Below are 12,063 nucleotides of genomic sequence, written 5' to 3' on the forward strand. Positions count from 1 at the left end.
TTGACTGTTCTGGATCTTGCTCTGTAGACCAGGCTGACCTAAACTCAGAGATCCACCAGCCTCTGCCTCCGGAGTGCTGGGATTAAAGGCGTGAGCCACCACCGCCTGGCTCACCACTCATTCTCTTTTCTAACAGTGAGGTAAGATCAGGTTTTGGAAGAAGCAGAGTGACAGTGCAGCTCTGCTAAACAGCTACTGACCATTGTCTCTGAGTCTCCCACACTTCTCTCAAGCATTGCATCCCATCCTCATCTGTTCTTGTGGGAACACCTCTCAGTTGCTTCCTTCTTTGCTTTGTCCCTTTCTGTGTTGAGTTAGGGGAGATATGCAGGTATCCCTGTTATCCCTGACTGGGGGAATAAGCACAGAGCTCTAAAGACTAACTTCCTCTGCCTTGCAATAGCGAGAACCAGACAGTACTTGGACAATGACAGCTTTGAGTAGGTCCTTACCTTTCTAGCTTGTACTTCAGTCAGTTACTTTTCTACTGCAAAATCTGTGGCCTTCTGGAGCTTTGATTTCTTGTTTTAAAAAATCTTTTCCGGTTTTCTAAGACTCTCCCCATTTCTCCTGTTTGTTGTCTGTAGTCAAATTCAAGATGAATAAGAGGGAAATAAGCTACTGAATTTGGAGAGAAGACAAAGGTTCTAAGTAGGACTGAAGCTCTTGAAAGTGTGCTGGATGAATTTGGTATCAGTAAATCAACATTTTACAACATTAAAAAGAACAAAAGTTTATTTTGGATTTTGTGGTGAAATGGGATATGCCATTAGTAGGGACTGAAAAGACAGAGAGGATGACAGGAGGCAAATATGGTGATGTAGATGATGCAGTTCACATGTGGTACTAACAGAAGTGCTTGTCTGGTATCCCTGGTAAAGGCGTGGCTTCAGGCTGCTGCAGAAAGATGTGCAGTGTTTGGGCACACAGACTTTAAGGCCTATATGGGTTGGCTCTTTAGATTTTGAAATAGGCGTACAATTGGGGACCTGTAGGCAGAGTTTTTCATCAGGACCACCAGCTCACCGCCAATAATCACACAGAGATTTAATATTAATTATAAATGCTCAGCTGATAGGTTTGTTACTAACTAGCTCTTTCAATTTAAATTAACTTTTTTTTTTTTTACTTATTTTTACAACCCAATCCATTCTCCCTCCCTCCCCTTCTTCCTCCTCCCCATCTTCCCCCATCCCACCCCATTTATTCCTCAGAGTGGATAAGGCCTCCCTTGGGGAGTCCCCAAAGTCTGGGATACCATGTTGAGGCAGGACCAAGCCCCTCCCCGCTGAATCAGGATGGGTAAGGTATCCTACCATAGGTAATGTGTTCCAAAAAGCCAGTTCATGTACCTGGGATAGGTCCTTGTCCTACTGGCAGGGGCCCTCCCAAAAGGATCAAGTCACCCACATTCAAAGGGCCTAGTTAGGTCCCATGCAGGTTCTCTAGGTGTCAGTCCCCAGCCTGTGAGTTCCCATGACCTCGCATCAGCTGACTCTGTGGTTTTCCCCATCATGACCTCTCCTCCCTCTCTTCAACTAAAGCTCCAGCAGCTCAGCCCAGTGCTTGCCTGTGGATCACTGAATCTTCTTCCATCAGTTACTGGATGTAGGTTCTATGATGGGAGTTAGAGTGGTCACTAATCTGTTATCAGGGGCAGGCCAGTCCAGGCATCCTCTCCACTATTGCTAGGAGTCTTAGCTGGGGTCATCCTTGTGGATTCCTAGGAGTTCCCCTAGCACCAGGTTTCTCCCTAACCCCATAATGCCTCCCTCTATCAAGATATCTCTCACTGCTCTCCCTCTCAGTCCCTCCCCCAACTAGGCCTCGAGTTCCCATCCCCATCCCCTCCCTTTCACCCCCTCTCCAGTTTACCCAGATCTTAACTATTTCCCCTACCTGGGGCCCTCCTTATGTGTCCCTCTCTTAGGGTCCGGTCCTCCTTTTTACCTAGCTCCTCTGGGGCTGTGGATTGTGCCTGGTTATCCTTTGCTTTATGTCTAATATCCACATCATACCATGTTTGTCTTTCTGGGTCTGTGTTACTTCACTCAGGATGTTTGTTTTCTAGATCCACTCATTTGCCTGCAAATTTCAAAATGTGTTTTGTTTTTGTTTTTTTTTTTAACCACTTGATACTCCATTGTGTAAGTGTACCACATTTTCTTTATCCATTCTTCAGTTGAGGGGCATCTAGGTTGTACCAGGTTCTGGCTATTACAAATAATGCTGCTATGAACATAGTTGAGCAAATGCCCTTGTGGTGTGAATGTGCTTCCTTTGTAACTCATATTTCCTACCTATGTTCTACCTTTTTTCAGCATGGCATGTTCATCTCCTGCTTCCTCCACTTCTGGCTGGCAATTCCACCCTCCTTCTTCCCAGTGGCTTCTGGCTCTGGCTCTCCTGCCTAACCTCTTTCTGCCTAGCTTATAGGCCAGTTGGCTCCTTATTAAACCATTGAGAGCAAAAACATCTTCACAGTATACAAAAGGAATATTTCACAGCAGGAACCAAAAAGCATGTGGGGATATGTCCAAGGTTCAGCGTCAGAACACACAGCCATTTTGACACTGTCTGTGATACTGAAAACTAGCCCAGGTGTATAGTGAGGATGAGACTGGCCCCTTTTGGAAGTCAAAACCAGAGAACACTCAGGCATAGCTACCTACCAGGGAGAAAAACAAAGAATGGTTGTCTCCCTCATGTGCAAATGGGCAGATGGAATTTATAAACTAATGTCATTATCGGAAGAGCTAAGGTACCCAAAAGTGTAAAAGAGGACACTGAGAAGTTTCTATACCTGGATAAGCCTTTCCGCAGATAACAGCAATCCAAATCAGACCAAATCAAACCAAATTAGAAAAAAGCCCACATTTAATGGATGCAATGCTCCCAGATAGCCTTTCAGCTCCCCCCCCCCCCAAGAGAGGAGATGAGAAAGTGACCAGAAAACCACACGTCTATTTTCTGGGGGGGGGGCAGTTTAAATATCCCGTGGGTGTGGTTTTGAGCATCTCTGGGGGAGAGGTCATCATTTGGTGGGATTTCTGAGATGCAGCAGGGTTTGGAGGGAGTTGTGGGAGGGGGCTTAGGTGGAGTTTCCACCATAACATTCCAGACTCTTTGGTATATGGATGGTAGTGACTGGGGTGAAGCTTCCACCTTAACAGACACAAGTCCATTATCTGTGATATATAAACCTAAGATGTTTGGTTCATGAGAGAACTGTTTTCAGAGTCTTTCAAAAATTTTGTTCCAGAGGTCCAGCATTTTCAAATAAATGTCCTAACACTTCATGAAGAAGACTCAGGACATTGTCATTTCTGGACAGTTCTCCAGTTCACCCTTGGTCCTTTTGTGGACAAAACTCACTCATGCACTCACTGTGGCTATGGTTAGCTGCATGAGATAAGACAGTCAAAATTCCAGCATGGCTAGAAGGCACTAGTGATACCTTGATGGCATTGGCAGGGGGATACTTGGAGGGAAGGTGGCCAGTTCTCCAGTTGGATGACCCCAAATCTATGCACATACAGGCATCACTAGCTGAACTTAGAGTGTTATAAAAAAGGCATTAAATTTGGGGTGGGGGCATGTTGAGGGGGGTATATGGGGAGAATGAGAGGTAAATATGATCAAAATACATTGTATATATGTTTGAAATTCTCAAAGAATAAGTAAAAAGGGCTGGGAGATGGCTCAGTGGATACAGGTACTTGCTGTCAAAGCTGACAACCAGAGTTTGATCCCCGAGATTTACATAGCATAAGGATAGAACTGACTCACAGACACACAGACATGGACACATAGACACACACTCACCCATAAAATCATCCATGCAGATATTACATGGTCTAACTGGTATTGATGTGTTGTGAGCCTTTTCCTGGGCAGATGTAAACAATTGTCTGTCACCCCAGAAAGGAACCAACGGCAGACTAAAGAATTCCACCCACGTCAAGATTGGTGAGTCAGTGAGTGTCAGATGGGAACAGTTTCCTGAGCCTAGAATTTTCTTAACTTTATGTGAGGATTTAGAGGCCAGAGCACCTATGATGTCATGCTTCAGGAACCAGCCATCTTTTTTTTTTTTTTTTGAGACACTCACTGGGACCTGGAGCTTACCTACCATTTAGGCCAGGTTGGCTGGCTCCACCTTATCAGCCTCGCCCTACTCCACAGGACCAGGCCTCTGCAGATCATTAACCTCTAGTTATCTACATTACTCTCCTCACTTTCCCTTGGTCTTCATATTACCACTTCTCACCTCCTTCGAAAAAGGCCCCCAAGATAAAGGGAGAGAAACATGAAAATGATTTTTAAAAATTTGGTCAAAAACCAAGCTTTTGTACACACTAATCTGAGCCAAGAGCTGGGGTAAGAATAAGGATTTCTTTGACAGACTCCTGCTAAAAGACTGTTCCATCATCTTGTCCTCCAAAAGAACAGCTAGCTAGAAAGCTTCCTCTAGAGATAAGATGGCTTCCTGGCATCTGACTTTCAACTCCTAGAGTGTTGGGATCTAACTCTCTCAAAAGATAAAACACGCCTATGATTCCTAGCCCAAGCCCACCTTCTAAAACATAATGCTTACTTCTGAATAATTTTGCCCTTTTTTTTATCTGTGCACCATTAATGATCAATGGCTGTTGTATCAAGACCATTATTAGATTCCCTCCTGGGAACCAGTTTTGCAAGACAAACATATCCTGTCTTTAAAAAGCCTGATCTATTAAGATCCTATGATGAAACCATTACTTGTGCATACTAACCTAAAACATAAAAAAACAAAAACAAAAAAAACACAATCCACTTCACAGGAATACATCATCCCAAACAGAGCTGCAAAGACTTATACTACTATAAAAAGAAAGGGAAAGAATAATTTTTGCAGACCCTTCATCACCCCAGCTATCATTCATTTCGGCCTCACCCTGCTAGCAAAGAACAGTCCAATCCAGGATTCCACCAGTCCAACACCTTGCTTCAACCAATCTATTGCTACCTCTGTTAGAACCTACACAAGGAAAGAGCACTTTGTCTGAAACATATCAAAACAAAACATATCAATGAAGACGCATACATACCATGTTTCCTGGGAGATATTTATTATAATCTTTCAAACATTTTCAACAGGGAAAGACATAATTCCTAATATTTTTAGGATCTGTTTGTTTCTGAGGATTCATGGAACCTTTCACCCAGAAACACGTCTCTAGAGCTCTATGCACCTTTTGAGAGGTGGAAGAAAGTCTCAATCTCAGGAAAGGTAGACTGTAATCACAATCCCATCTTATCTGTAAAATACTGGGCTTATCTGCAGATTCTACCTTATGACTTCCTATGTCTCTTGTTCCCTTTTTTTCTGAGGTCACCTTACATGCCAATGAGCACCCCTGCCAAACTACTCAGAGGGGTACTGTAGTGGCAGAGCTAGACTGCCCAGGACTTCCCAGCCAGGGCCTTTCAAAAAGATGCAACCTAAAATAAGTCTTGTTGACTTTCAACTGGTCTCCCAGGAGACCTAGCCCTTCTTCCATCTCAAGGGCCTCAGGAGCCTGAACTCTCCTGCTAAACGTCACAAATAAGGAGGGAATTGAAGTCACATGTATTCCCCAAACTGTTGGAACACTAGAATCAGTACAGCACCCAAGTCCCACCTTAGTCAGACAATAAAGTGGGTGCACTTCACAGAAAATGGCCCTGAGCAGGGCAGATCAAACTACTTGAATTCTTACTTCTGGAGACTGAACTTTTTAGTTTTAAGCTAGTTCTTCACCTCTGCACCTCCCTTAAAATAAGTTCACTTTCTCTTTATATTAATTACCAGCAAAATACACCACATGGACAAAGAATACCAGCTCCGGATAAGACAACTTTCTGCCAAACTGGAGCTGAAAGAAACACCACTGTTTCTAACCGGTGTGAGTTCTCTGATGACTTGTAAGGCGTGAGCTCCGAGAGAAACTTTCTCCACATTCAGAACACTTATATGGTCTTTCTCCTGTATGTGTTCTCAGGTGACGAATCCGGTTGGAACTATGAGAGAAACTGTCTCCACACTCATGACAAGTGTAGGGTTTTTCTCCGGTGTGAATTCTCTGGTGCCTGATTAAGTTAGATCTATGAGAGAAGTTTTCCCCACAAAGGGTACACTTATACGGTTTTTCTCCCGTGTGTGTTCTCTGATGTCTGGTAAGGTGCATGCCCTGCCGGAAACTTTTCCCACAAGTCAAACATTCAAAGAGTTTCTTCTCCACTCTGTGGGCTCCGTGGTTTGTAAGAAAGGTGGCACTGTCATTATTAATTCCTTGCCCACACTCAGGGAGAGGGTCAAGTCTCTCTTTCTCATGGGTTCTTTCATGAATGACAAGATGTGAACTTCGAGAGAAACTTTTCCCACACTCACTACACCGATAGGGCCTCTCTCCAGTGTGGATCCTCTGGTGCCGAAGCAGGTTGGAGCTGTGAGCAAAGATTTCCCCACACTCAGGGCACTTGTAGGGCTTCTCCCCAGTGTGTGTCCTCTGGTGTCTGTGAAGGTTGGAGTTGCAGGAGAAGCTTTTTCCGCAAACATTGCACTGATAGGGCTTTTCACCTGTGTGGGTGCGCTGATGGCGGGTGAGGTGGGTATTTTGGCTGAAGCATTTCCCACACTCAAGGCACTTATGGGCTTCCTCTCCTATGTGTGTCCTGTGCAGTGACAGGAAATGTGGGTGCCCACCAAAGACTTCACCACACTCTACATCCATACACAGCTTTTCTGCTGCATGTATTCTCTGGTGCCTAATTAGGTTTGAGTTATTAGAAAAATTCTTGCCACACAAGGGACACAAATGGAGTTTCTTGGGCTGTTCCTTTGGTTGTACCAGTCCTCTACAATTTGTGGTTCCCACTAAGGACTCCTCTATTTTGTCCTCTGGGGGACATTCCCAATGTCCTTCTTCTCTGTCATCAGGTCTTCCCTGCTCAGGACTCCAGGGCACCTCCCTTCTGGCCTGGCCAGGTAGCAGTACCGGAGGATGGGCACTTTCAGGAGAAACAGACTCAACACTTCTCTCTGGGTTCTCAAACTTGTCTACCCCTAGGAAGGGAGAGAAAGCAAGCCATTAGGTTATTTTACAGTGGAAAAAAGGAAATCTCTACATGCTTTTCATGTGGGAGCCCCTGAGAACAGAGTTCTAGGTCGGTTTCCCACCCTGTCCTCATCAGGAAAGCATGCCAAAGAAGCCTGTGGAGATGAGACTCAAAGACTGGGAGCTCGAGCTAATCTTAGAGCTCCCTTTTGTAGGCCCCACCCTGCTTGCCGATTAGCTTTACTCTTCTGCTATGGATCAAGACTGAGACTAGAGTACACTGAGTCAGTCCGAGATTTAGAACCTTCTCAAATTTACAGCACACATTCCTGACTTGCCTTGCTGGGTGTGCAGGAGACAAAGCAGTTGTCCCCAGTGTGCTGCTGGCCATGGCCATGTACTTGGATCCCCAAATGTCACACACACCTTGGGAGCCCTCTTGAGCCCTGTTTATCTTCACTTCTTACCTGGAACTGGGTCTCTGGGGCTCCTGCCTCCCTTGCAGCTCTGCACACTAGGGTCCCACGGCTTCCCTCCTTGTTCCACCTGGGTGCTTATGACCTCCTGACCAGGAATGCAAGACTCTGTTCACAATGAGAGAAACATCATCACTTTCTTCTACCATGCAGAGAAAACAAGTCTTGTTCCCTGCCAGCAGCAGACAAACAAACTCACCCAAAGCCTGACATATATTACCCGGGAAATACACCAAACCATCCCCAGTAGTTACTCTGTAGAAAAAAGAAATTAGAGAAGACTATGGGTTTTTTTTAAAAAATATTTTCAAAGAAGTTGAATTTTTTAAATGAGAATATACAATTTGCAATTCAAGTAACTATAAACACAAGATGACCCCTTCTTTGAGAATCAAAGTTGGCTACTTAACTACAGTTAAGCTAAACTTAACTGTAAAACTCTAGAAGAAAACATGAAATCAATTGGAAAAGAACCCCAGGCTCCTAGAAAACCATGAGATTAAAACTCGTAAATCTTCCTGTGCTGTGCTAAAAAGAAAAGCAAACAACTCACTCTGCCTCCAGCAAAACAGACAGACTTAAACAGGAGCTCATTTTCAACAAACCAGAGTCTCAGAGTTGGCATAGCAATGCAAAGTCATGCAAAGCCAGGGGGTGGGTCTCAATGAAGGAAAGCAAAAGCACAATAATGCTGCACAAGCAGTCCAAGTGAGTTCGAAGTTCTAACTGGCTTTACACAAACATGGTGGATGAAAACACTTGCAATGTGATATCTTCCTGGTGTGTGTTTCAGTATAATCAATCATTCTGTATACAGCCCCAGTTAGAGTGCCTCCAACTTTTTCTTTTCTTTTTCTTTTTGGTTTGTAGAGACAGGGTTTCTTTCTATAGCCCCGGCTATCCTGGAACTCACTCTGTAGTCCAAGCTGGCCTCAAATACACACAGATCTACCTGCCTTTGCCACCGGAGTGCTGGGATTAAGGTTATGCACCACCACTGCCTGGTGCCTCCAACTTTTTATTATGAGAATTTTCATATACACAGAAAAGGCTGAGGAACTATGTAATATTTACATATATCCTATCAAATTCAGCTATCAGTTTGTCTTATTTTATTGGCATCACTTTTAATCTTTTAACAATTATTCAATACACAGATGTACTTTAATCAACGTATTCTCTAACTTACTTTGTGAATACACAGTGTTCCAAATTTATAAGTTCCACTTCCCTTCCTGGATTTTTACAGGCTAAGAGAGCTAATAAACTGATCTGTTGATGCCAGCACCCCTGGCTTTTCTGTCTTTGGTGAAAAGTCTAGAAATATCAAAGGAGCAGAGGGCATAAGAATGCCAGTAAGAATGTAGAGCACTGAACATGTGAGACATGGGTCTTTGGTCACTGGATATGCTTTGTGCTGCCCTTGGACGTTCTCTACAGCCCAGACTCTGCCTTAAACTCCAGCAACGGAAATACAGTCTAAAGATGCCATTAAGTCTGTCAACTGTGTCACTTGGCAGATGTTTAACTGACCATAGTAGGAGAAACTTTAGAGCAAAGGGGGTGCGTGTGTCTGGGTGTCTCTTGTCCAGAAGGAATGTGTGTTCCAAGGAGCAGGGCACTCTGGTCATAAATGCCATCATCCCAGAAAGAGAAGTTCTTACCTAGTGTGCCCACGTTCTCATAACTATCTTGCACCATTTCCCTTGAGAGAGCTCTCTTACTAGGATCCTGATGGCCCCACTCCTGAGAGATATACATTGCCACATCCTCGAAGTTCTCAGGCAACTGAAATAACACAAGATCTCTTTTAGCATCATATGTAACAGGAACAATTCAAGCAGAGTTCTGGTTAAAGGAGGAAAACCAGGAGTGCCAAGAAAACATGTCACAGGGGAAAACACAAAGAAGCTAAGGGAGTTATCTGATCAGAAAGAAAAAGGTCCTCCTGGTAGCAGAGGGTACCTCCCAGCCCAAAAGGAGAGGAGAAAAGGAGGATTCTGGGGAGAGGCAATGAGAACTTCCACATCACCTGGGACCCAGTCATATCCTTATCTTCCATATTCCCTTCAGGAGGAAAGAGAGAGAGCCAGGGAGCAGATAATGCTGAAGATGACAGAAATCATAATGAGAACAGTAACATTATCTTGGCAACCCACAGATTATAACAACACAATATGCATTCCCCAACACCCAGTCTCAGCTTTTAGGATTGACATTAAACAAAAGGTAGCAAAAGGTGTAATAAGGAGATTAAAGTAATGGGGGCCACAGTAAAGGTATGTGAGCAGTCCTTCATCCCAGTCAACAGTTCTAACCACACACATCCCATGTCAATCATCTAACTATAACTGCAAGTTCTGTACGCAAAAGGGCTTTCCTAAGAGATTCCCCTTTTCCTCCCACCCACCCCTCACAGAACCCACACCACCACTTTTAACTTTTTCAGACCACATCTGAGAACCTTAACTTCAGAAATTCCTTCTCCTTAACACCTGTACTACATTCTACTAGGGTCAGAGGCAACCCCAAAGTCCCTCCTCCATCCCGCCTGCCCAAATAACTGCCCCTCACCCCTCTCCTTTACAGCCTGGGGGTCCCTTTTGGGGCTGGGGTCTAGCAGCTCCTGCAGCCTGGGGCCAGGGCTTCGCTCAGTCTCCATTGGCTCCAGCTTGAAGCTCGGTGACTCTCCTGCTGTTTCCAGTGGCAAAGGCTCCTCCAAAAGCACTTCTGCTCCCCGCCCTTGGTTTGTGACCTGGGAACCAACCCACATCACTCATCATCACAATGGGGCTGACAGAAACGGAAATCAGTACAGGATTCTAGGACAAGCCTTCAACAGAGAATCACAGACCATCCCTTTGGTCTTGGCCAAATAGATGGTTAATGCTAAAGGCTCTTAGATTGTGTGAAGCACAGAAAAATGGGAGGGATGGGAGCAAGAAAAAGTGAGGGTCCACTGACAGAGCACACTTCAATGTACTCTTCTGATACACCTTACTTCTGCTCGCTTGCTCTTGTTTTCTCTCTTTTCCTAGCTATTTCAATTTTTCACTACTAGATAAGGTGAACTTATCAGGCAGTGGCCACAAAGCCTCAGTGCCTAGCTGTTTTTCAAACTTCAATTAACAGAGATCCAATTCTGCATCGGAGACTGCTAAGATACATTGGGTATTAGCCACTAAATATAAACCTGGGGCGATGGCAAATGTCTGTGGTATCCCAGAACTAGGGAGGTTGAAGCAGGAGGGGTGCTTCGAGTTTAGGCTTGGGTTGCATAGCTAGAGCTGCCTTTAAAAAAAAGAGAAGAGGAGAGCCAAGTGCAATGGCACACGTCTGAAATCCTAGAACTCCAATTCTGGGAAACTAAAGCTGGGAGGATCACCACTGGTCTGGAGCCAAGCTAAACTACACAGTGAGTCACAATCAGCTTGGGCTACATAAGACCCTGTCACAAAACAAACAAACAAAAAACTCTCCAAGAGTGGCAGTAGTGTCATCCAAACGTGGCATACTGTTCTCCTGACCTCCGGAATTGTCCCCAGACAGTACTTTTGCATCTTCATTTTACCAACAGAAAAACAGGACAAATTAAATTAGTCTGCCCAAAGTCACAAAGCTAGTACTAACAAGGGCTAGCTACTGGTGGAGCGACGCCTACAAGTTGAAATAAAGTCCTCATCACTGCCCACTACCGTCATATGGGGGAAATCTGTAAGGAAAATGTTCCAGAGAAACCACAAAAATCCCTCTTCCTCATGTAAAGTCTACTCAGGGGAATCAAGTATATTCGACTACAAAACTAGGCTAGCAAAATGCCCTAGTCTTCTGGGCCAAACCACAGATAAAACAGCTCTTTCTGTCACCTGTTGCCTCAGTTTCCCAAGTTCTCTCTGCATACGCTCCACAAGGGTTACTGCTTCTTCGCCGCTCTCTGGGCGCAGCTCCTGCACCCTGCTCTGAATCTCTTGGGGAAGAATAGTCAAGAACTGCTCCAGCACCAATAGCTCCAGTATCTGCTCCTTGGTGCGCATCTCCGGCCGTAGCCACCCGTGGCAAAGCTCCTGAAGCTGGCTAAGGGCCTCTCGGGGTCCAGCGGCCTCTTGAAAGCGGAACCGTCGAAAACGCAGGTGGGAGGCCTCCGGGCTGGGCTCTGGGTCCGGCGGGGGAACTTCCTGGCTCCAGGTGCAGTCCTCCTCCAGTTTCACTATCAGGAGCCCTTCCGGCTCCTGGGAGCCCGGACCAGCAGCCATGGTCATGCCCCCAGAGTGCCTAAGTCCCGAAACCAGCCACGTCCGCCTTGAAAGACGCCCTAGGTTGCGTGCAACAGGAGAGCACGACTGCACTAGTCGAGAGGCCCCGGCCTCCAAATCCCGCCGGAAGAACCCAGTTCGAAATCTTGGCAATAATGGCTCTGCAGCGTCTCCACCTGACCGGCTTCTCAGGCCCGCACAGAACTTAGCCCTCAGCGCCCGTGGCGGAAGTCTCAGCGCGCGAGTTATGCGTCA

General features: G+C 45.4%; 1 protein-coding gene across 2 annotated transcripts; it reads right to left on the minus strand.

Moving 5' to 3' along the window:
• Positions 1–5,087: 5,087 nt before the first annotated feature.
• Znf263 (zinc finger protein 263) lies at positions 5,088–12,054 on the minus strand. Of its 2 annotated transcripts, XM_027424038.2 has the most exons (6): positions 11,422–12,054; positions 10,130–10,310; positions 9,588–9,661; positions 9,220–9,343; positions 7,547–7,663; positions 5,088–7,087 (listed from the first exon to the last, which is right to left on the minus strand). In XM_027424038.2, the coding sequence occupies exons 1-6, from the start codon at positions 11,812–11,814 to the stop codon at positions 5,919–5,921; spliced, it is 2,058 nt and encodes a 685-aa protein (XP_027279839.1). In that variant the 5' UTR covers positions 11,815–12,054; the 3' UTR covers positions 5,088–5,918. The 2 variants fall into 2 exon arrangements, with proteins under 2 accessions (XP_027279839.1, XP_027279840.1); XM_027424039.2 differs by lacking the exons at positions 9,588–9,661; positions 10,130–10,310.
• Between the last annotated feature and the right edge of the window lie 9 nt (positions 12,055–12,063).

This window comes from Cricetulus griseus, chromosome 7, assembly GCF_003668045.3.
Source record: "Cricetulus griseus strain 17A/GY chromosome 7, alternate assembly CriGri-PICRH-1.0, whole genome shotgun sequence".
In the NCBI taxonomy this organism is placed as follows: Eukaryota; Metazoa; Chordata; class Mammalia; order Rodentia; family Cricetidae; genus Cricetulus; species Cricetulus griseus.

Excerpts from the sequence above, each read along its gene's own strand:
- Znf263 (XM_027424038.2), bottom strand. The coding sequence starts at position 11,814 with ATGACCATGGCTGCTGGTCCGGGCTCCCAGGAGCCGGAAGGGCTCCTG. Across the intron at positions 9,662-10,129 it reads CCAGGCTGTAAAGGAGAGGG|CATTATCTGCTCCCTGGCTC; the intron begins GTGAGGGGCAGT and ends TGTCATCTTCAG. Across the intron at positions 7,664-9,219 it reads TGAGAACGTGGGCACACTAG|AGTCTTGCATTCCTGGTCAG; the intron begins GTAAGAACTTCT and ends CATTGTGAACAG.